We start from the raw sequence: 24,074 nt of genomic DNA, 5'->3' as shown, positions 1-24,074 counted from the left end.
TTACATGATGATCAGATCTTACATAAGCCAGAAAGCCTTTCGACTCTTTTTTCTTTTAGTAAGATGGTCCCCCATTTAAAAATCTGCCTGTCTCTCTGTCCTACTTAAAATTGTATAAAACTTCAATAATAAGTGGAACAACATACATAAATATATTTCACATTTTATATAGATAGGTACATTGATATATAATTGTATGTATATATATATATATGTATAGATATAGACATTTACATGCTATGAGGATCAATATAAACACATGTGGCAATTGCATAATCAATTTTACCATATAGGGGCATATTTCAACTCTGGACAGCTTTCCAAAATGGCTGCCACTTGGATGCACATTTTTTTAAACAGTTAAACCACAGTTGATTCAAAGACCAACTTCACAATCCCTATGTCTGAGGTTGGTACAAAGTTAAATTAAAACTCCAGAAATAGTTACATTGTAGATTGTTTTACAAAATGGAGCAAATGTTCAGCTCGGACAACTATTTATATTAAATATAATGCGAAACAAATAGTTATGCATTCCGTTTATCTATCACAATCCCCTTGTGGGTAGGAGCTGATTGGTCGCAAAACATGAACCCGTCGGGACAAGACAATCTCCTAATGTCACGTGACATATTCTCCATAGTGGAAACAAATACAAAACTATACCACTTGCACTAAAACTATTCACACCAAAATTTGTTCGAGTTTAACACCAGGAACTTCCATATACTTTGTGTATGATCACACAAAAACAAGCACAGTCAGATCTAGCACTAAACACATTCTGAGGGTGTTTCTTTTTTATCAAAATCTGAACCGCTTGATTAACTTCATCCCGCGTGTGAATGAAGTATAGATAGCGTGTACCAAATAACAACAACGACAACCTTTGTTCATTTTACGTGTACAAGTCCCACAGCTCTAACCATTATCTAGAAATGCTGCTCTGGCAAGCTTTCGCCAAAAAATGCTGACAATTACCATGGCACTTCTCATAGCTGGTTAGGCCAGGCGTGTAACCCAAGTTGTTCCATGCAATAAATAGTGCCCCAGCACTACATGCAACACATTGTGTGCTGGCCCCTGATCATGGATATTAACAATGTCAGATGAGCCCTGAACCTGGATGCCTAGGAGGCAAATACTGGCCTGAACATGGACATAAAACAAGATTTTGAAATGGACGTTGAACATCTGTACCACCATTCCAGATATATGATATGGCTCCCATTTTTTATAATCCATGTCTGGTGAAAAGGAAGTCATTGTCTCCTTGACCAGAAAACAAAATTCTTAAATCTTTTAAAAGAACCTTGGACGTCAGTGCCATCATCATATCTTGTCTCCAATGTGACTCCGCTTTGTTATGTTCCATGTCTGGTGAAAATTTCATTGGATATAATCACTGTCGGTGCTCAGGATTTTGACAATTGAGTCGCATAATGCTTCCAAGAAAAACAGCATGTTTTCTCCCAGTCTTACTCCAAGAGATCCTCAACACCTGTCTTTTGCACACTGCCTTCACAGAAACCGTTAATGAAATGTTAGGGTGTAAGATGCCTCAAAACAATGCCCATGCAAACTGTTTCTGAAACAAAAGAAGAAATTAACACCAAGTTTACAACAACTGAATTTCAATACCTTAATACCTCAATAAATTTGAATGGTAAAGTATAACTTGGGATGAAAATTGAAGACATATTTGATAATATTTTGAAGACTAAAATCTATTGGTCAAGTATAAATAACAAAACAGTCCTCTACAAAAAGATATATAATATAGGTGGTCAAAAACCAGCTTCACACAAACATACTTACCATAGACACTAACCATGGACAGAGCCATCAGGAATGGAATCCATTGGGATACTGAAAAAAATAAATGTGAAATAATTAATCAATTAATGATCAGACAGAGGCCATATCAACTGACAAAAATGTAGGTTTTATCATCTGTCTATTAAGGTGTTATGGCCTTTTTCTCACAGCACATGCACCAGTCTCTAGAGTTTGCTTTACATCACTGCCACCACTAGCAAATTCTGAACAGCCAAGGTCACTGGGGCCGCAGTGATGAAGCAGGAAGTGATGTCAGGAAACTCCAAAATTGTTTCTAATAATACCTTATACACACTCACACATTCCTTTTAAAGTATGCACAAAATGATTCTAACCAACAGCTGAATCAATATCATTCATGAATGCTAGTTCGCACGCGGAGGCCAATAGTGACGCCTGAACAAGCCTATGTGCGTTACACAGGCTCCAAAGGTCAAGGCTGCTTAATGCTGGCAGTGACGTAGAGCGAGCGCAGAGTACATTTACCACATCTTTGCTACATATAATTGTTACCATAAATGTTTTACTTCATGTAACAGACTGTGTTTTCCCCATATACCGCAGACAGGTCGTAATGTATCCAAATCTGATGTTACACTTCATGCAAGTTACATGGAGGACTGCTTAGTAAAACAGGGTCCAGTGTACATGTACCAGTGTAACATTCTTGTGTACCATACAAACCAGAAAATCTGAGTGTACTTACTTGAGCCTTGTACAGTCCTGCTAGCCAGTTCACTGCTTCTTCCCGTGTAGTGCAGGCCACACTGCGACCAAAGTAGGGCATATCACGGCTCCTGTCAAACAATACACAGCACAGATTTGATTTATTTACATATTTGATTGGTGCTCTACGCCGTACTCAAGAATCTAGCACTAGATGCTGGTGGCCAGCATTATGGTGGGAGGAAGCCGGGCAGAGCTTGGGGAAAACCCACAACCATCCGCAGGTTGTTGGCAGACCTTCCCAAATACGGCCGGAGAGGAAGCCAGCATGAGTTGGACTTGAACTAACAGAGATTTGAGTTTCTGCTCCTAAAATCCTTCTTGGTGATAGTTTATTTGTATATACTGTACACCTACGAGTTAGTCATGAGTATCATGTAATCTTACCATTATTTATCCCCCCCCCCACAATCTTGTAACTCTTACTATGAATAATGATTTACATTGTACAGATCTGGATAACACTGAAAAACCTGCTTACTTTTTTATTCTTTCTCCTCGAACAATGAATGTAAAGCCAAATCTGGAAAAAGAGAAAAAATAAAATGAAACAGAGACAGTACCAGTGAGATTAATGCTTACACTGACCTTGAGTGAAAACAACAGACAAATAGAGCCTTTATATAAATTACATCATCATAATCATGGTATGTTATTCAGTTTTTGACATGTTAAAAAATAAATAAATACATAAATAAATAACAAGAAAAGACCAGACAGACACTCACTCCGTAGGTGGGTTTCTTCGTCTCTCAACGCCGTGAAATATGGACAGCTTTTCCACCTCCCATTCTCCAATTTTATTGGCGGCCTACAGGAATTAAAAAAGTTGAAATGATTTCATGATATATAATTATCGATTAGTGTCATCAAAATAGATTAAATTTTCTTACACAGATTAAGATTATTAAAGTATTTCATGTTTTCTTTTCTACGTTTGTAAGATGGTAATAATCTTAGAAGGAAAGGACAAATGAATAAGTCAGGAGCATTTTGTTTCTTCACACTCACCCGAGCATCCTTGTAACATGTTAACTTGGACTGCTTGAACTCAAAACAATACTTCTTATACGCCTTCTTCTCGCTGAATCGGAGTTCTCCAAACAATGGAGCATGGAACTCATACTGTAAACATACAAAAATGTACCTTAAGTATTAATACATGGCAGATAAACACAGATCAACACTTTTACATGGCTCATAGATGTGCATTAACATACCTGTATTTGTTTCTTTATTTATCTGATTGGTGTTGTACTTTGTATTCAAGAATATTTCACTTATACGACAGCGGAGGCCAGCATTATGGTGGCAGGGAGCCAGGCAGAGCCCGGGAGAAACACATTACCATCTGCAGGTTGCTGGCGAGCCTTCCCACGTACGGCTGGAGAGGAAGCCAGCTTGAGCTGGATTTGAACTCACAGCGACCGCATTGGTGGGAGGCTCCTGGGTAAAACACCTGTACAGAAATTGAGTTTCACCTTTTAAATAGTCAACAAACATTTGGCTTTGGTTAGCACATGCAATCAAATCAAATCCAATAAAAAAAAAAAAAACTGATAGAAAAATGAACAAAGAAATTCTTATGTTGGTACATTGTCTGACGTTGATGACTTAAGCTACTTATATCGCCCGACTGTGCGAGTTCTGTTGACCTTAGAAAGGTGTTTTGAGGTTTGAGTGGATGATATCCTCCTACTGGACAAATGTTTCAGTAAAAGTAATATTTTAGGAGCTTTGCTGGTCTCTTAATATACAATTTTTCACACAAATTTTTTATATCAAATGGATCTGGTCCTATACCTTCAACATAGCAAGGTCTCAATGTAAATCAGACTGGGACACAATCAATGGGGAAAACTCACCAGACAGTGCATGATCTCAATGAGATCTGAGAACAATGGGGGAAAATCACAGATTGCATGGTTTCGCTAAGATCTGAGATCAAGGGGGACAACTCACTGAGGAGTGCATGGTTTGGATTAGATCTAACACCAAAGGGGACATCTCACCATAGAGTGGATGGTTTGTAAAAGCTGAGAACACAGGGTACAGCTCACCAGAGAGTGCATGGTTTGGCTAAGAATTGAAATCAAGTGGGAGAACTCACCAGGGAGTGCATGGTTTGGATGAGATCTGAGACCTTGAGGCAGAGACAGACGCCCTTCCTGTACTCCTCGTCCCAGTCCTGCCACTCCTGGGTGATGGAGAACACGCGGGCCTGGTCATTCAGTGGACGCTCTAAGGACAAAACACCAAACATTAACATCTCATTTACAATGAACGGCAAAGAAAGTTAAAGATTTAGGCTATAATCAGCTGACACACACTATAACTGAAAACCATATCTGAATGTACATTTATATCTTTTCATTTTTTTTTATTCACCAAAATACACTCCCATATTTACACCGTAATGTGTGAGCTTTATGGATTGTATTGACAGTATTAGTTCTGATGACATCACAAAATGCCTGACATACAATGTTCAAGCATGCAGATAACTTCAGATAAACCTCAACAGTTTTCCACACATTTGTCTATGGCTATGTTTCCAAAGATGACAATACAGCATGAGAGAGTAACAAGTCATTTGAAGAAAACAACTGATAAATGAATAGAACCTAAATTTCCAGACTTTCAGCTCCAATGAGCAGCAGCTTCCTGTGTCTGCACATTGATTGATGTATCTTTTAATATAGTGAACAAGTGGCCTAAGTGCAAACTTGCACCCTGTTATTGAGAACATGCACTTGCTTGTGCAAGTTTTAAGTTGCAACATGTCGCTCAATAAGTAACATTGTTTGTCTATTATTCTGCACGACCAAGGTTGTTACATTTACCTCGTTTTTTTTTTTTTTTACATGTGACATCCACTTAGTCAGAAACCTTGGTGCAAGACGACATGAACCTTTTACGTATATGTCACAGCTACTGTGCCTGTGTTACTTACCAAGAGTTCCATCACAGACACACTCATGGAGGACCCATTCTCCTGGCAGTTTCTTCTTCTCCTTAGCCAATTCTACCAGCTCCTCTACCTTCATTGTAGATGTCACCTGAGTAGGAAGAGATGCAAATATTTCCACTCTAACCATTTATTCCCTATGATATGGCTGTAATAATGTTGACATGGCTTCAAGCCATACTCATAGTACAGGTCTTAAAGAGTGAGTGAGTGCTTGGGGTTTAACGTGGTACTTAACATTCTTGAGTACGGTGTAAAACATCAATCAAATAGATAATTAAAATCGTACTTTACAATTTTTCAGTCATATGACGACGAAGGAATCCTTGGAGTGTATGTAATGTGCCTCCTTGTTGCAGGGCTGATTTTCACTGCTCTTTTATCTAGTGCTGCTTCAATGAAACGGCAAGTAAGCCGCCCGTCTGAGCCATTATACTGATACGGGTCAACCAGTTGTTGCACTATCCCCTTCATGCTTAACACCAAATGAGGAAGTTACAACTTCCTCTATTAAAGTCTTAGGTGTGACTTGACCCAGGATTGACCCTGGGTCTACCGCTCCCGAAGCGGATACTCTACCAACTGTTCTATCAGGGCTGATCAGGTCCTAAAGATATCGGTTCGCCAGATTAACATTGATGTGAGGAAACAAGATTATGATGTAACTACAAGTACTAGCCACATTGATTTTGACCATACACGAAAGTATCTCCTTTAAATGGTTTTAATATTCACAGCGCTGCCTCAAAGGAATGCCATGCTTTGGACAACTGTCAGTCACCCTGTCATACTATACTGACAATGAACTGACCAGTGCTAGGTCGTGTCACTTTATACTTAGTGCCAAGAAACGAGGTGCATATACAAGTACCAGCATCGCCAATGTCCTGAGGTTAGTCCAACCATGGGACTGAACCCTTGTTTTTTGTTCTGTCCTCTCTTTTAATTGAGTGCTATTTAGACAACACAGAGGTTTTTACTGTAAATGCTACCCTATAGCTCAAATCTATCACAACAACAAAGAAAGATCTTATCAGTATTTTCACTTGTACACAATTTGGTTAAGCCAGCAAGAAAAATCTTTCTATTATTAAAAACAACTTTATTCATTGAAGTCTGTACCAAATGCTAAGGATTCTGTACAGGTGTGATTAGGCTTACCTGTAGAGTAATACAGTCTCCCTGAGGGCTGTCCACATATACAGGCATAATGAAACCAGAGTCTACAGTGGACACCTGAATAAAGTGAGATACTGGTCATTTATTGATGCACGTTAAACCATAACTGTACCATGGCTTAGTGAATAAAGTGAGATACTGGTCATTTATAGATGGATGTTAAACAATAAGTGTACCATGGCTTAGTGAATAAAGTGAGATACTGGTCATTTATGGATGGACCTTAAACAATTACTGTACCATGGCTTAGTGAATAAAGTGAGATAATGGTCATTTATTGATGCACGTTAAACCATAACTGTACCATGGCTTAGTGAATAAAGTGAGATACTGGTCATTTATAGATGGACCTTAAACAATTACTGTACCATGGCTTAGTGAATAAAGTGAGATAATGGTCATTTATAGGTGGATGGTACACAATAACTCCCATGGCTTAGTGAATAAAGTGAGATACTGGTCATTTACAGATGGATGTTTAACAATAGCGGTACCATGGCTTAATGAATAAAGTGAGATACTGGTCATTTATAGATGCACGTTAAACCATAACTGTACCATGGCTTAGTGAATAAAGTGAGATACTGGTCATTTATAGATGGATGTTAAACAATAATTGTACCATGGCTTAGGGAATAAAGTGAGATACTGGTCATTTATAGATGGACCTTAAACAATTACTGTACCATGGCTTAGTGAATAAAGTGAGATAATGGTCATTTATAGGTGGATGGTACACAATAACTCCCACGGCTTAGTGAATAAAGTGAGATACTGGTCATTTACAGATGGATGTTTAACAATAGCGGTACCATGGCTTAATGAATAAAGTGAGATACTGGTCATTTATAGATGGATGTTAAACAATAACTGTACCATGGCTCAGTGAATAAAGTGAGATACTGGTCATTTATACATGGATGTTAAACAACAACTGTACCATGGCTTAGTGAAAAAAGTGAGATACTGGTCATTTATAGATGGATGTTAAACAATAACTATACCATGGCTTAGTTATTTTGCCTAATTCTGAGAATTATCACTGATTCGATAAAGCTGTTTCCAGGTTTGCTTGGAAGAAAGGATGATTTGTTTTACAAAAAAAAAGTTTTAGCGGCAAAAAAGTAACACTTCACGAATTTGTTCTTTTACCTCTAAAAAGTATTTGGGAATTTTTGTGCAAATATAGTAAATGAACAAATACAGAATAAACGAACAATACATTCAAAATTAAACAAACTGTGAAAAATGACAATGTCTTATATTTGGTGCTGACATGCTCTAGTTGTCCTTACACATGTGCGGGTACTTACAGGTCTAGTTGATGACAAAGCTTTCAGCTTCTCCATAGCCTTTTCTAGCTTCTGTTTCTTTTCCAGTTCACTCTTATCCATCTAAAATGTTTTAAAAAGAAATTCACATTTCACTGACACCAAGGTCCTCGCTGGTTCATTTTTGCTGAAGCCCATCAGCGCAAGAGCAATATGCACATTTCACTTGAAGTAAAGCATTTTCGAAAGAACACATTTTGCCTCATTCTGATTGATTCATCACCCTTTTTTGATTTTTTTTTTGGTGAAGTTTGATTAATTTCTCGTCAGCTTACCTGTAGGCACCAAATCTATCATTTTAAGGCCTTCATATGCTTCTGAAAGTGTATACCAAACTTTATGTGAAATGCAGTAAATTGCAAGTTAGAATCCAGCTATCACTGGTTCAGCTGCAGTTATAAGTCATGAGGTACCTGGCAAAGAGCAGATGTTTACGTGAGGTACCTGGCAAAGACCAGGTACTCTGGGCAATCAGACATTTACTCTGGGAACTCTGGCTTTCTCCACCAATAAAAAGTACTTCTGCTATACATTGAAACATTTGATTATGGCTACCAACACCAAACAAATGGATAACATTTTGTTATGTTATCTTTTGGAAAAAATATGTCAAATTTAAATTTAAGAAGCCCCACAGCTCAAAATTAGATACTTTTTCAAAACACAAGATATGGAAAGATTACAAAACATGGCAAATTGATCTTTTCTAAACTCCACAGGCTCAAAGTGGCTTTAAGTTCACTGAGTAGCCACGAAACAAATATTACCGGCATGACACAAAAACAATTCAAATGAGTGGTTTATAAAATTACCTTAATTACAAATCAAAAACAAATCAACAAATCAAGATTTCCACAAAGATCTGATCTAAATCCAAAACTTCTACAGTGCAGTTTGGGATTTTTCTTACCTCAAATAGCTGGGCATGGAACTTGAGCATGTCAACCATTAAGGAAATCTCTCTGTTCGTATACCCAAATCCTGTCTGACCGCTTACGGGCTATATGTAGACAAACAGAGATGTTTTCATATTTGATCAGTAATTTAACTGTAAACAAGAAAACGCTGTCATGAAAACATTACACAACAAAGCAACTATGACAACATAAATCTTCCATCAACAGACTCTAAAATTATTTACCATAATTCTTCAACCTTTTCGCATGTTTGCAAGGTCTTTACTCAAGCATATTCTGAAGGCTTTACTCTGTGTTGACTGAAAAAATTATGCTTTTTATAAGTCCTGAAACTGGCCAATCAATCCATGTAGTTTTGTCTCAAAAATAAAATTACTAGGGTACATAAATTGCAATGAAAGTTGGTCTTTCAGGTGCGAAAACGTGGAGGAAAAACTATCAGTCAGAGTAATGGCATTTCCAAACGCAGATCCCTTATGTCCTAAAAAGAATCTTTTCCAAAAATACATAGTTCTCTAAACAATCAATAATGCTACTGTATTCTAAAAGATGGTGGGTTTCAACACCTGCTGTTTTTGAGGTTGTGTTCTGCAACTGAAGAAAGCTGTGGACAAGAAAACTGTGGAAGGTAACACTCCCTAATACATTTCCACAGATAACAGCAGTAACTCTGTATCTACTCCAGGCAGGTCACAATGGCAATGGAGTGACTGAGTCGGTGAAAGTGTACCACTCAAAATACCTTGCTTATAAACACCAACTTCTACGGCAACCATAAGCAATGTGTTATTTCCTTACACGTACTGGCGTCCACATTTCACTCAGAGGTGTGAGGTGTACATGTACTACTGTCGAGCCTACATTTATGTCATACCAGTGAGGACAATCGGTCAGGGTTGGTACTGCACATGCAGTTTAAAGCTCTCTCAGAGCTAATGAACACACATACATACAGATGTCAACGTACCAAACTGGAGTCCAGTTTCATGAGTGCGGGACCGAATATGGAGGCCAACTGGTTGATCCCCATCTTGTTTTCATCCTCGTGCTGGGAGACACTGCAAAACATAAAACACTCCCATTAATCTCAGCACCTGGAAAAAACCTGGTTGAGGTTACAGTATCAACTAGAATATCAGCAAAAGTCCATATTTCTTAATTCAACACTGATAATTTTTAGTAATTCTCAAAAATATTTCTGATGAAATATTTGCGGCACAAATTACTGAAGTAAAGTAACCATTATTTAATATGAGAAAGCGATGGACTATTTTCTGAATGTACACCGAAATCTAACACACTGAAACAAAATGTGCATGAATTTCCTTTGAATACATTTGTGGACACATCAAATTTGTTTAAAGGATACATGAAAAGGAACTATGAAACAAAGATTATGTTTCTATTACTAAAATTATGCCCTGGCACTTTTGTTAAAAAAATCACTTTGGCGGTATTTCTATATCTGTTAATTACCCCTCTATATTATGCATATGTTCCATCACTGGTCAGTTTTTTTTTCAGAAATTATGTCACAGTTGATCTTGCTCAGAACTCGGTGAACACCCCTGAAGTGCCCCGAATCCAATGAACCGTGTCGCTACAGTGAGTGCAAGGTGACATGTATACAGTTACTGCATGGATTCTTCGGGCCACTTTAGCGCCCCCTCTGTGTCCCTACACCCACCCCCATTCAGTCTGTTCCTCACATCCTGCCAAACCCGTTCGGTCTGTCCCCGACCGAGTTCTTTTTGAACAGGGATCATTGTTGACATCACCACTGCAAGCTACTTACCTCCCTTACTGACTGCTGGGGCCTTAAGAAAACTGTACTTGAAAGCCGTTTTGACCCCCAAAAGTGAAAGTTGTAAAATTTGTACTCTTATACGTTATTACACATGATAATCTGCACATTAAGAAATAAAACCAAAGCGTTCCACGTATCCTTCAAAAACTTGATTGCACTGAGAAACTCAAACATGGTTCTGTTTGGTTCAGTTTACACGGAAAGTGTCGCTGAGATTACCGTTCACTGAGATAAAGTTCAATTTGATAAAATCAGAGAACATGTCCAAGACATGGAGTAGAAGGGATTCCCCAATCTAAACTGAATTTTCATGTATCATTACGTCCTTAGAAAGGAATCCTCACCAAACAGTGTTTTGGAAAACGTACTGATTTGAAACCAGTGTGTCCAAATGAAAGCACCCTGAAAGTCAATGAATACATATGTGACGAATTAATAGCTAAAAGTACTTACTTGACCAGGTGATGTATGACTTTCTTCAGAGTGGCTTTGTTCACTGTCGGCAGTTCATTGAGGAGGTATTGGTACCACTGAATCTTTGTGGCTTGGTCTTCTAAGGCTGGTCAAGATGAAGATTCATTTTCAGCCATTTACAAACATTGCATGAATCAAAATGACTGACCAAATAACTTGTCACTGAAAATGTATATACTATAGTACCTGCGGCATCAATCATTTAATTAATATTATTAATACAACATGTATTTCTTGAACTATCGAATTATTGTTTCAATAACTCCTCTTCATCCTACAGGTACATTTGTATTTATTTATTTATTTATTTTTTTATTTATTTTATGCTGTGCAGTACTCAAGAATATTTCAGTTATACAACGGTGGAGAGCATTACGGTGGGGAAACCCAGGGCCAGCCACAGGTTGGGTAAGTATTTAGCCGCAGCAACTAACAACTATGGTTTGATTATTTCATGTATATAAGATGGATGTAATCTTATTCTCTGTTTACCTGCTTTATCAATCCACTGATTGTACAGATCATAGGTCAGCAGTGGGTCATCCAAACTACGGAAATACCTCTTCAGACAGTTGGCCACCTCATGGACGGTGTAATCATCATTTCGAATAATCAGGGCCCGGGCATCTAATATAAAAACATCAGCATTACACTTCATATGTAGGGGATATTGAACAATGAAGGTTGTGTACCATAAATACTGATCGAGTTAGAGATTGAACTGACAACCTAAAAAACATGAGTATATTTAATCTTCACTGTGCAATATTCTATTTATTATTTATATTTTGATAATATAATGATTTTATGTATCTGAAACTTTTTTTTTTTAGCTGTGGGCATTCATATATGGCATGACATCATAGACGGTGTCTTTTATGACCAAGAGTTTAATTAAGTGACATAGAAATGCTAAGTTGACTAAACTCGTATTTTGAGGTCGTCATTCTGCTGATCTCTGATTGGAACTTCATAAAACAAAATGTTTTCCTTTCTGACATCATGGTGTCTAGGTGTGAAATATCACCTCACCGCAGCAAAGAAATTTTATATATAGCAAAAACAAATGGGTGAAGATACGCACCTTTTCTGAACAATTCCAGTAGCTTGGTGATCTTGGAGTGAGTGCCTGCAAGTCTGTAAACACCCTCTGCTGTAATACCTGTTAATTAATTTGAACAGGTTAGTCACTAATACATGTAAATGCATATATCTTTTGATAAAAGTGCTTTCAATTCAAAAATCATTTACACCATACCTATATACTTACTTTCACATATATTCAACAGCAAAGCAAAAAGTAAACTCTAAGCATACTTTAATAGAGTTAAAAATACATACAATTACTACTTCTCAAATTTGGGGCACCTGGTCTGCTCATTTAAGCCAATATATATGTAATCCTAGCAGGGATACTGAGTTTTTTTATTCTCTCACATGGTTAGACCATCTGATGAACAACATACTTGTATCTTTACATTTCAAAAAGGCTGGTTAAGAAATGTAAATGTATGTTCAGCAAATACTCTGCTGTACTCCATGAGATGATGCTATGTTTTGACAAACACATAATTAATGAGAGTCACTGAAACACATGTATTGCTACAGTATTTGAATATTTGAGGAAACATGTATATATATAGGTAACAGATAATATAAACATGGCTGAAATATTGCCAACGCGGTGTTTAAATAAGCAGGCAGGTAAGTGCTTGTGGTTGCCCATATAAAGCATGTAGGATTTTTTAATGGTTGCCAAGTACACACATGTAAAATAAGTTTGAAACCTCGTTGAGCCACTTAATCATTGATGGGATAACAAATAATATTTCCGAGCTGGCCAGTATAAAGACTGTTGTCTAAAGACTACTTGATATCTCAACATTCAGACACCAAAGTACAAGCCAGGCTAAATCGTTTTAGGGTGGTTTCACAATAGTGTGCAACTAGCCTGCAAGTGGTTTGCCTGTGGTGGGCTAGTGGTGAGCCAGTGGTGAGCCAGTGGTGATCCAATGGAATAGTAGTGGTTTGTTAACAGAACGTATATGTTGTCTGGTCACAATATCTACAGGCTGCTCTGGCAGCTCTGTACCCTCTAAAAGCAGATTAATGCCAGTGGAATGCCAGGGTTTCCATTCAGAATTACAGGACAGAGCTCAAAAGTATGCGACTGAACTGAAAGCAATTATGTCACAATTACTATTCGTTTAAATGGTCATTGTATCAAAAGTAGACTGCCTCAGAGACAGCAGTAGACAGCTTTCTGCAGCCTGCTGTATGTACTTGCCATTTCTGATCAGCCCGAGTGGTAGAAGCCTGCCAGTGATGTGCTAGTGGTGGGATAAAAGCATTCCACTGAGCTTTAGCTGTTACATGTATAAGCAAGCATAGCTTCACCAGTATACAATGTATATCTTGACAACAGGAAAACCTTTCCAGTCTAAAGCCCATCAATCCCAAGCTCCATGTATGTTCATTCCTGCATTTGTGGTGACGACTTTTGGGTAAACTGCTTGCTTATGTATATATTACAGAACTATGGCAAATCTGGATTGGACCAGAGTTGCCATTACGCAAGAAAAGGTACCCATCTTTGCCCTCAAGGTAATACATGTACTTTGGGTACACATGTAAATACTTCTTGGTAGACATGTGGTAAGCTGATGTCATATACAATGTGACAGTACAAGTATATGGTTACAATGGTGATGGTAGAACATACCATGGAACTCTGTATGTGTGATGCATTTCTCCACGATCACAGGGATGTTGTTTGTGGTAAGCTGAACTATATGGTTACTATGGTGATGGTAGAATGTACCATGGAGCTCTATGTGTAATGCATTTATGGTTATAATGGTGATGGTAGAACATACCATGGAGCTCTGTGTGATGCATTTCTCCACGATCACAGGGATGTTGTTTGTGGTAAGCTGCACTATATGGTTACTATGGTGATGGTAAAACATACCATGGAGCTCTATATGTGTGATGCATTTCTCCACGATCACAGGGATGTTGTTTGCGGTAAGCTGCACTATATGGTTACTATGGTGATGGTAGAACATACCATGGAGCTCTATATGTGTGATGCATTTCTCCACTATCACAGGGATGTTGTTTGTGGTAAGCTGCACTATATGGTTATAATGGTGATGGTAGAACATACCATGGAGCTCTATGTGTGATGCATTTCTCCACGATCACAGGGATGTTGTTTGTGGTAAGCTGCACTATATGGTTATAATGGTGATGGTAGAACGTACCATGGAGCTCTATGTGTGATGCATTTCTCCACTATCACAGGGATGTTGTTTGTGTTGGTAAGCTGCACTATATGGTTACTATGGTGATGGTAGAACATACCATGGAGCTCTATATGTGTGATGCATTTCTACACTATCACAGGGATGTTGTTTGTGGTAAGCTACACTATATGGTTACTATGGTAATGGTAGAACATACCATGAAGCTCTATATGTGTGATGCATTTCTCCACGATCACAGGGATGTTGTTTGTGGTAAGCTGCGCTATATGATTACTATGGTGATGGTACAATGTACCATGGAGCTCTATGTGTGATGCATTTCTCCACGATCACAGGGATGTTGTTTGTGTTGGTAAGCTGCACTATATGGTTACTATGGTGATGGTAGAACATACCATGGAGCTCTATATGTGTGATGCATTTCTCCACTATCACAGGGATGTTGTTTGTGGTAAGCTGCACTATATGGTTACTATGGTAATGGTAGAACATACCATGAAGCTCTATATGTGTGATGCATTTCTCCACTATCACAGGGATGTTGTTTGTGGTAAGCTGCACTATATGGTTACTATGGTGATGGTAGAACATACCATGGAGCTCTATGTGTGATGCATTTCTCCACGATCACAGGGATGTTGTTTGTGTTGGTAAGCTGCACTATATGGTTACTATGGTAATGGTAGAACATACCATGAAGCTCTATATGTGTGATGCATTTCTCCACTATCACAGGGATGTTGTTTGTGGTAAGCTGCACTATATGGTTACTATGGTGATGGTAGAACATACCATGGAGCTCTATGTGTGATGCATTTCTCCACGATCACAGGGATGTTGTTTGTGTTGGTAAGCTGCACTATATGGTTACTATGGTAATGGTAGAACATACCATGAAGCTCTATATGTGTGATGCATTTCTACACTATCACAGAGATGTTGTTTGTGTTGGTAAGCTGCACTATATGGTTACTATGGTGATGGTAGAACATACCATGGAGCTCTATGTGTGATGCATTTCTCCACGATCACAGGGATGTTGTTTGTGTTGGTAAGCTGCACTATATGGTTACTATGGTAATGGTAGAACATACCATGAAGCTCTATATGTGTGATGCATTTCTCCACTATCACAGGGATGTTGTTTGTGGTAAGCTGCACTATATGGTTACTATGGTGATGGTAGAACATACCATGGAGCTCTATGTGTGATGCATTTCTCCACGATCACAGGGATGTTGTTTGTGTTGGTAAGCTGCACTATATGGTTACTATGGTAATGGTAGAACATACCATGAAGCTCTATATGTGTGATGCATTTCTCCACTATCACAGGGATGTTGTTTGTGGTAAGCTGCACTATATGGTTACTATGGTAATGGTAGAACATACCGTGAAGCTCTATATGTGTGATGCATTTCTCCACTATCACAGGGATGTTGTTTGTGGTAAGCTGCTGGTCATCCAGTTTGTGGCTCTCACTCTGTTAAGACACAAAACACAAATCACATGTTCATACACGGATTTTGAGGACAAAAAAATGTCCTACACAAATCACTCCAGACATCAAGATGTCATACCTTACTAGCTCCAAAAGTCTTGAATTTTACAGCGAACATAGACGTTGTGACAAAGTTAGTGTGATTCAAAGGGCCGCCAAAACTGTATCCAAAATTATTTTCACTTATTTTTATAGAAATGTTGATGTGCGTTTGAAGTAGGATAAAACATGGCAGCCAACCACATCTAAAGGATGTGAGGTCGCATCGCTTTGTTCAAGAGAATTTCCCTATAACGTTGCCTACAGAACATGAACTACATTTGGATCATTCATGTTTTAACAGAATTTCAGGTGCTCAAAATAATGTGAGAAACCTTTGCAAAATATGGTACCAAAACCCCACCTTAGAAAATAATTCATTTCTGTGAAATTTGTGGGTAGGAAAGAAATAATCTGAAGTATTTCTAGGCACAGTTCGCTGTTACATTTCACTTGAAGCACACTTTATTTTTGGCTTTATGTATACTTAAAAGTCTTTTACCTGTCAATAATATCAGGCAAGTCTTTAATTCCAACAAGATTATGCTTTTGTTAGGAAAAGGCAATTATAAAAAATGTGTTATTTCAGAGGATCACAGTTACAAGTATATCCATTATTTCTTGGGAGGATTAAATTTACTCGCTTATATTACACCAAAAACACGCTAATATTACTCCAATTTTCGATACTCACTGAGGAGACAAGTTGTATGCCTGCATAAAGCTTCTCTGTATCCCGCTGGAGATCCAGCTGAATGTAGACAGACCTAAAAATAGACCAAGCCAACAGTCAAAAATACAATTTACTTATTTATCTGATTCGATACCGTATTCCAATTTTTTCCCCCATCTGCTTGGAAGTATTACCCCAAAACTCTTCCAAGTAAATCGTCCAAAAGGTGAAAATGGATTCTAAACAGACGAAAACCCTTGAGTCTGTTACAAAGTGCAAAAATTGCACAAGTGAAGGTGAAGAGGAATAAAATGCAGTTAAAATAGACTGTCGCTGTGAAATTTATCTCCAAACAAGAAGACTGGGGTGAAAGAGTGCTCGATTAAAATTCGACACAGCAATTACATGAAGACTAGAAAACAAATTCTTTTTTATAGACAGTACTCTGTATATATAAAGATAGAAGACAGAAGAAAACGGCGGACGTATACTACAGTAAGTTGCTTCCTGTCAGATCACGTCAAACTGGACTGACTCTTTATACACTAGGCAAGCATATGCTAATAAAAAGGAAATCTAAAGTTCTGAAATTATTTTTTATTACATAAATCAGTTACAATGCAGAAGAGGTATACACTATAGCTATACAGGAATATTTGATTAGAATGACAAGAATAAGGTAGGCAACAATTCAGTTTAATTATGAACAAATCTCATTATCCTTTATGTTGGAGTATAATCCCGGGTATTTTTGCCAAAATTATTCTCTTATACCTTACTTTCATTGAGTCAAAAGGTTGCTACTGATTAAGTTGAAATTCATTTTGTTTGATGTCTGTTTTAATGATGACCATGGCAACCACTTATTCATGGCTGTGAAAACTCCCAACACTTTCATCTATATCCTCGATTTAATCATCTGATTCTATGTCCCATGCCAGAGATTTAATGCAACTGAGTACAAACCATTGTACATGGGTTAAGTTTAAAGCCTGATGAGAGACTCACCTTCCTGCGTCAATCACCAAACATGGCCCCGCCTCCAGGCAAAGATGATTGGTGGAAGTATCCTGTAGTCCTGGAATCACAAGGAACAACATAATTACATTGCTCTCACAATGTCACTCATTAAGTTCATTGTTACATAATGATGAGAAAATATATGTACATGACATATTCAATCCAGTCACACACGTCACCGACAGATTTCTCATTGAAAATGTCAACATCAACTTACTAATATGCAGCACCTTTCGTAGATCTATTTCCTGCAACTGGTCCGGTTCTATCAACTGAAATTCATAAAAGGAAACAAATTTCTTTTGAAACCAATTTCAGAAATTTTGAATCTCCATTCATAATAATTACCATATTCATATTTTTTCAGCAGCTGCCAAAGAATCAAAATCAACCATGACACATTTCACATCATCCAAAAGATGACTAGATTACCTGATGACACACAGTTTCTTTGTTTGCTCGTTGTTTTATCCCTTTCACATGATGATTTTGCATAAATTATGATAATCATACAGTTGAAGACTGCAGAGCACATCTACATGTCTGCGTTAACATCAACTGTTACTTATTTATCTGATTTATGTTTCATGGTGAATATTTCAATATCATGATGGCAGTCACATTTATGGGTAGAAGAAACACTGCTGAGCCAGGAGACAGTCCCCTCTTCCTGTCAGATACCTTACACACCTCCCAACTTAAAGCTGAAGTGAAACAAGCAGAACTGAAGTGTCAACCACCCAACCTCATTGGCCATGGGTTGATGTTCGAAACTGAAGTTCATATATATATATATATATATATATATATATACCCGATCAAAACGAACCCCTTCGCTCTGCCAGTTTTCCTCCACCATAATTCTGGCTGCCATCATTTAAGTATGCATGTACATGTATTTCATGAATGGATGCTTAGGTTTAACATCGTACTTAGCAATTTATCAGTGATATGACAAAGAGGAGTCATAAGATGTGTGCATATATACTGTGTCTTCTGGTGGCAGAACGAGTTCATGCTGCCAAAGTGCTGCCGCCACTGAAGTATCATGCCGAAGACACTCGACATGACACCCCCCACCAAGTTACATTGTACTGACACTTGGCCAACCAGTCCTGTTTCCTTGCTCTAACCTCTCAGTGCTGAGCGTCAAGAGACGCAGCAACAAGTACCATTTTGGAAGTCTTTAGTAAGACCCAACCAGGGTGTGATCCCGCGTCTCACAAATTTCGAGGTGGGAACCATTAAGCCACTGAAGCTATCCGTCTCACAAAGGAAATATCCCTGAGTATGGCGTAAATATACAAATCAAAGAAAACAGTTCAAACACAGTTCAAAAACAGTTGGTAGATACTGGTATGTGCACTAGTGAGAGATTAATGTATTGTCTAAAATGTGTGTGAATGGTATATTACCTCCGACGTGAAGTACAGCATTCGACCACACAACATCATCCATGACTTGTACCATTCCTACACAACAACAACAACAACAAAAAAAGATATACATGTACAAGTGTTCTCAGCCGGTAAATAAGAGTAAGTAAGTTTACACATACATGTAATTACTGTCTACAGAGATAACTGCAAAAACAAACAACCTTAGGACATAATTGGAGCTTTATTATAGTGCATTATTTAGTTTGTGACAAACTGAAAATTCCCAGTATGCCTTTCATGATGATTCAATCTTGCAGGATATCAACAGATAACACACATGGTTACTTATCGAGCATTTCTTGCGACAAAAAAACAATACCCTACAACAAATTCAACCAAAAACAATACAAGTTTTGTGATATTTGATGAATGTTCTCCAATCTGGACAGGTTTTATAGGGAATTTTTGTGAAGTTAAGACGTGAACAATACATTTTATTCTCCCAAATCTTATGGGTTATGATTTAAAATCGAATCTATAGTTTTACTTTACTGGTCAAATTTATCGAGGACTTAAGGTAATCATACATTGGATTCCTTTGTTATGCAAGGACAAAACACATCAACTAGACACACAAGCAAAATCTTATGAATTATTATTTAAAATTGGATCTGTAGTTACACTTCTACTGGTTAAATTTATTGCCGATTTAAAAAGATAATTATACATTGGACTCCTTTGTTATGAAAGGGTAAAACATTTGACATTTCAGTTATATCTTATGAATTATGTTTTAAATCGGATCTATAGTTACACCAGAATGATCAAATTTAACGAGGATTAAAAGTAATCATACAGTGGATTCCTTCGTTTTGAAAGGACAATACATTAGATACATCAGCTTAATCACTGATGACTGTACCTGGGTGAGGCCTTCCTTCAAGTACACGTAGCCGCAGAATGAGAAATCGTAGTTATCCATCTGATCCATCATCCAAATGGGGCAAAAACACTGCAACATGTTAAGAGGGAGTATGCTAAGTGTGCGATCATGGTAGCTGCCAGTCATAGCTAACCTACAGACACTTAAACACGATCTGATCAGATGCAACCAGTTGCTCACCACTGTAAGGTTTTGTCGAACTTTTCAACATAAGCGCTACGCGTAGGTGGATCGCAAGTCAACCTCCACCCTGCTTAGAACAACAGTCAGGACTCTCTTTAAGCAACCAAGCATAACATGTTGTAATGATGTTTTAATCAGGTCAGTTACTAATCAAGAGTAATATTTCACAAAGGTGTATTAAACAAGTCAGTTATCTACAAAATGTACCACATTTAACACTTCTCAGTGCTCAAACCAACAAAGTGTAGTATGTCACCAAAATGGATTAATAAAATCAATTATCAACAAAATGCAACATGTCACAAAGACCTTTCAAACAAGCGAGTTAACCATGGCATGTAAAATGCCACAAAAGTGCATTAAAGAAGTACCAACTAAGAATAACCTGTCAAAAAGATGTAAGGACAAAAAAAACCCTCAAATAAGAAGTCTGCCCTTTTATCAAATATAAAGTGAAATATTCAGTGTTTAGCTTGTTTACTTCTGTAGCAATAGAAGACGACAACAACTTGGAGCAGCCATAAGCTGAGAAATAATTCAGACAATCATATTTACCTTGGCCAGAGATCTTAACCAGGACAACCGGTCCTCCACAAAGTCTGTGGCAAACAGGAAGAGTCGATTACCTGGTTTGGTTGTACTCAGTTCAAAGCTGTTAGCATACCTGAAACAAGCAAACAGGGAGACCATTTTATCCGCCTTTGTTTTAACACCATTTTAAAGTCATTATGTCATATATAAAGGCATATTTATTTCTGACTATCACACAGGTACCAATTTGCAATTTTCACTAACACTGATGATACAACCACTCTACTTCGTCTAATTTTTGGGACACCTGGTCTGCTCTTTTTAGCTAGTATACATGTAATTGTAGAAGGAATATTTAGTTTCTTTTTTCTCACATGGTTAGTCTATCTAGCGAACAACATACTCATTCTCTTAGACAGATCGGAAGCTACAGACCATGTGAGCTCCTGGTAACACACACAAGGGTGAAGAAAACGGTCCTCACAACACTAATGCATAGGAAAACTTTTGAATCACTGCCAGCAATCTTGTATCCGTTGGATTTGTATAATTTTCAGCTTACCAGATAGTCTGAGTATTTCTGCAGAGCTTTTGTGATGTTATTTTATACAACTAGGTCTCACTGGTTAAGTTAAGTTGGTTAAGTGGCAAAAAGTGACATTTTCCCCAATGCGTCAACACTAAACGGCCATTTTATTTTCAACATGAAAGAGTGTTGCAGAATATCTTTCTCAAAAAAAAAGCTGGGAAAGAAACATAAAAATGCCTGCTACGGTAAATGACCTTAAGTTTCGCAGGTGAATTACTGTTGTTTACTTTCGTTTACATCTGAGTTAGATGACAGAAGACAGTGATTAGCCCCCCACACAATTTTATTACCCTTCATGACATTGAGCAACTGTTGCTAATACTCGCCACATCGGGTCAAGTCACTGACAGTGAGGTGTGCAGGTGTCCCGACTAGTAGGCCTACATGCACATCACTAAATATACCCATGAATGAAATCGAAGAAAATATTAAGACAGGCGATGTCTATTACAACCCTTTAAATTCCAAACACCTTCTGAAAGCATGACCATGCCAACAAGGAAAGTACATGTATGCACAGCGTACACTACAGACGAAGCGATCATTCAGGTTACATGGAAGTCACCTCACACCATTATCTGGTGAATGGTTGTCTGCTGAAAGCCCTCATTATGCAAAGAATACGTGTACAGATGTTTTTTTTTTAGCTAAAAACAAATTTCTCTGAGAAATATCTGTCATTAGCTTCCCGAGTCCATGTAATTCCACTTTAGTATTTCAGTCTACACGCACATTTTGTTTCTTTACAGTCAGAACTGTCCTCCTACTGCAGAAGAGTTCCTTTTCCCACGTTTTATATCCGGAACCTCCATTAAACACAGAAACCATACTCCACGCGAGGTTTCCGAAAACTACCAAGATTTACTTCTACCCCTTTTCAGTAGCACTGTGTGAGAGCCCCACATATCAGGAGACAGGATTTGTTTAAGCTGTTATCACATTAGGAGTTCACACAACATGTCACTGGCTTTGTAAACAAAATGTTTTATGATTCCTTGTATACAAATGTGATTTTCTTGTCGCCAGCGACAGATAAGATTATTGTTTTGCCTTTAGCCAGCTAAAAACATGTGATTGATGGGTAGATACATGGAAATTTCAAGTCCTGTGATTGTAAGTGGCTTGTATCAACATGTAGATAAAATCCATCTGTATGACTAAAATTTCATTTGAGGGGACTCATGTTGAAATATGGGCGGAAGTTGATAGTCTTTCAAATTACGTCAGAGTGAACAAGAATTGTTTAGCTGCAGCAGCGAAAACGCATGTGTGTAGGTGTCATTTTGATCACTATTTAACATCTTTATCTCGTCTGTTGGTAGACCAAGTTTGCAAGTATGAATTTGCCGTGTGCTAAATTCTGCTACAGCTTTGTATATGGAGAACGCTGCAGTTTAAAAATGGATATCTGACATGACACTCCACATGCATAAAGGTACTGGGTAGTCACGCTTAATCTCCACACAGTTTTCTTCCAATTCCCATTTATTACAAAATAACGATAACAAAACAATCAACCTGTTGCAAAGCGCATGTACTAAAATCATTATGATTAAAACTGAGGAAAACATGAACTCTTGGTGGTAGGAGCATAGATTAACTGCTCAATGAAGTCTGAGCTTGATTATAACATTCTTGAACTGTCCGTATAATCCCTGACCAACGCTGATGCTCTCCTGCAGCAATCAGTCAGTAACAACCGAAACCAACACAATGAATCCTGGGATACACTTTTGGAGAACCAGGGCGAAACTTTAGGTCATTTACTGTACCAATATTTGTCCCGAAAACTAGAAGAATTAAACTGAATCATCAAGAGTTGCTTTAACCAAACTTTAGATGGAAGGTTTTAGAAGGCTTTAGATGGAGTCAGCTGTTATTATTAATTCATTCATTTACTTATTCATTTTTGTTTTACACTTGTTTCTATTTTTGAGAACCATGTAAAGCCCCAGTCAAAAATATAAATTTTTCACTTGTTTCCTAATTTTCAAAAACTTGCAAAGCACTTCTTTTCCTTTTTTTTTTATTTCACTTAACCTCGGAGGTAAATTTATACAATGTCACTGTTTAGGTAATCACAGCATAGAGTGAGAGATAAAACATTTGACTTGGTTCAGACAAAGAGCTACAAATATGTCATCGTAATTTTTAATAAACCACTCTTATGACCGCTCAACTCACTTGTCTGTGGAGGTGGTGAACAAGCTCAACATGGTGTCATACCCAACTGAATCTTTGGCTGTTGTTGTCTGTGGCAGAAAAAAATGCAAGCATCTTATATTAGGTTTGCAGTTTACAGTAAATAACAGAAAATAATTAGCAGTGATAAGCAGGAGTCAATAGTTCAGCCATGGCAGGAATAAGAGAACTGTGACATCATGCATCTTTATAAACATTTCAAACATTTTTTTTCAAAGAAAAAGGAAATAATAGCAACCACTAAGCATACAAGACTGAAAATAAGTGGGTGGCATTTTTTAAAAAACCTCTTTCAAGAAAGCGATATCTTCCATGTTATATAATATTTGACCTTGAAGTAACCTTGAATGAATATAATGTAACATGGGCAATATGAGTCGTTCACACTGCTTTAGACCTGTAGTCATATACTGTGTGGATTCAATGATAATAAAATAATACTAAAGAAGTCCAAAAAATGTGTCAGGCACCTATTTTCAGACCTGTGCTTGTATAAAACATTTT

General features: G+C 37.7%; 1 protein-coding gene across 3 annotated transcripts in view; it reads right to left on the bottom strand.

The window, feature by feature from the left end:
- Positions 1-209: 209 nt before the first annotated feature.
- Positions 210-24,074, bottom strand: part of LOC135473031 (arf-GAP with Rho-GAP domain, ANK repeat and PH domain-containing protein 1-like) — a 60,469-nt gene continuing 36,604 nt past the window's right edge. The window contains exons 22-44 of one of the 3 annotated variants that reach the window (XM_064752808.1): positions 23,553-23,620; positions 20,804-20,912; positions 20,045-20,134; positions 19,159-19,215; positions 17,961-18,015; positions 17,732-17,801; positions 16,745-16,817; positions 15,903-15,993; positions 12,326-12,403; positions 11,734-11,868; positions 11,221-11,326; positions 9,928-10,018; positions 8,954-9,043; positions 8,026-8,106; positions 6,695-6,769; positions 5,519-5,624; positions 4,676-4,806; positions 3,577-3,690; positions 3,294-3,376; positions 3,047-3,088; positions 2,546-2,636; positions 1,832-1,869; positions 210-1,588 (exon numbers count right to left, since the gene is read on the bottom strand). In XM_064752808.1, the coding sequence (XP_064608878.1) occupies positions 1,846-1,869; positions 2,546-2,636; positions 3,047-3,088; positions 3,294-3,376; positions 3,577-3,690; positions 4,676-4,806; positions 5,519-5,624; positions 6,695-6,769; positions 8,026-8,106; positions 8,954-9,043; positions 9,928-10,018; positions 11,221-11,326; positions 11,734-11,868; positions 12,326-12,403; positions 15,903-15,993; positions 16,745-16,817; positions 17,732-17,801; positions 17,961-18,015; positions 19,159-19,215; positions 20,045-20,134; positions 20,804-20,912; positions 23,553-23,620 (1,860 nt within the window). In that variant the 3' untranslated portion in view covers positions 210-1,588; positions 1,832-1,845. Of the gene's footprint in view, positions 1,589-1,818; positions 1,870-2,545; positions 2,637-3,046; positions 3,089-3,293; positions 3,377-3,576; positions 3,691-4,675; positions 4,807-5,518; positions 5,625-6,694; positions 6,770-8,025; positions 8,107-8,953; positions 9,044-9,927; positions 10,019-11,220; positions 11,327-11,733; positions 11,869-12,325; positions 12,404-15,902; positions 15,994-16,744; positions 16,818-17,731; positions 17,802-17,960; positions 18,016-19,158; positions 19,216-20,044; positions 20,135-20,803; positions 20,913-23,552; positions 23,621-24,074 lie in introns of all 3 variants that reach the window. The other 2 variants (XM_064752807.1, XM_064752809.1) reach the window with 2 other exon arrangements.

The sequence above is a fragment of the Liolophura sinensis genome, chromosome 8 (genome assembly GCF_032854445.1).
Source record: "Liolophura sinensis isolate JHLJ2023 chromosome 8, CUHK_Ljap_v2, whole genome shotgun sequence".
Classification (NCBI taxonomy): Eukaryota; Metazoa; Mollusca; class Polyplacophora; order Chitonida; family Chitonidae; genus Liolophura; species Liolophura sinensis.
This window is presented reverse-complemented; position numbering and strand designations above follow the sequence as displayed.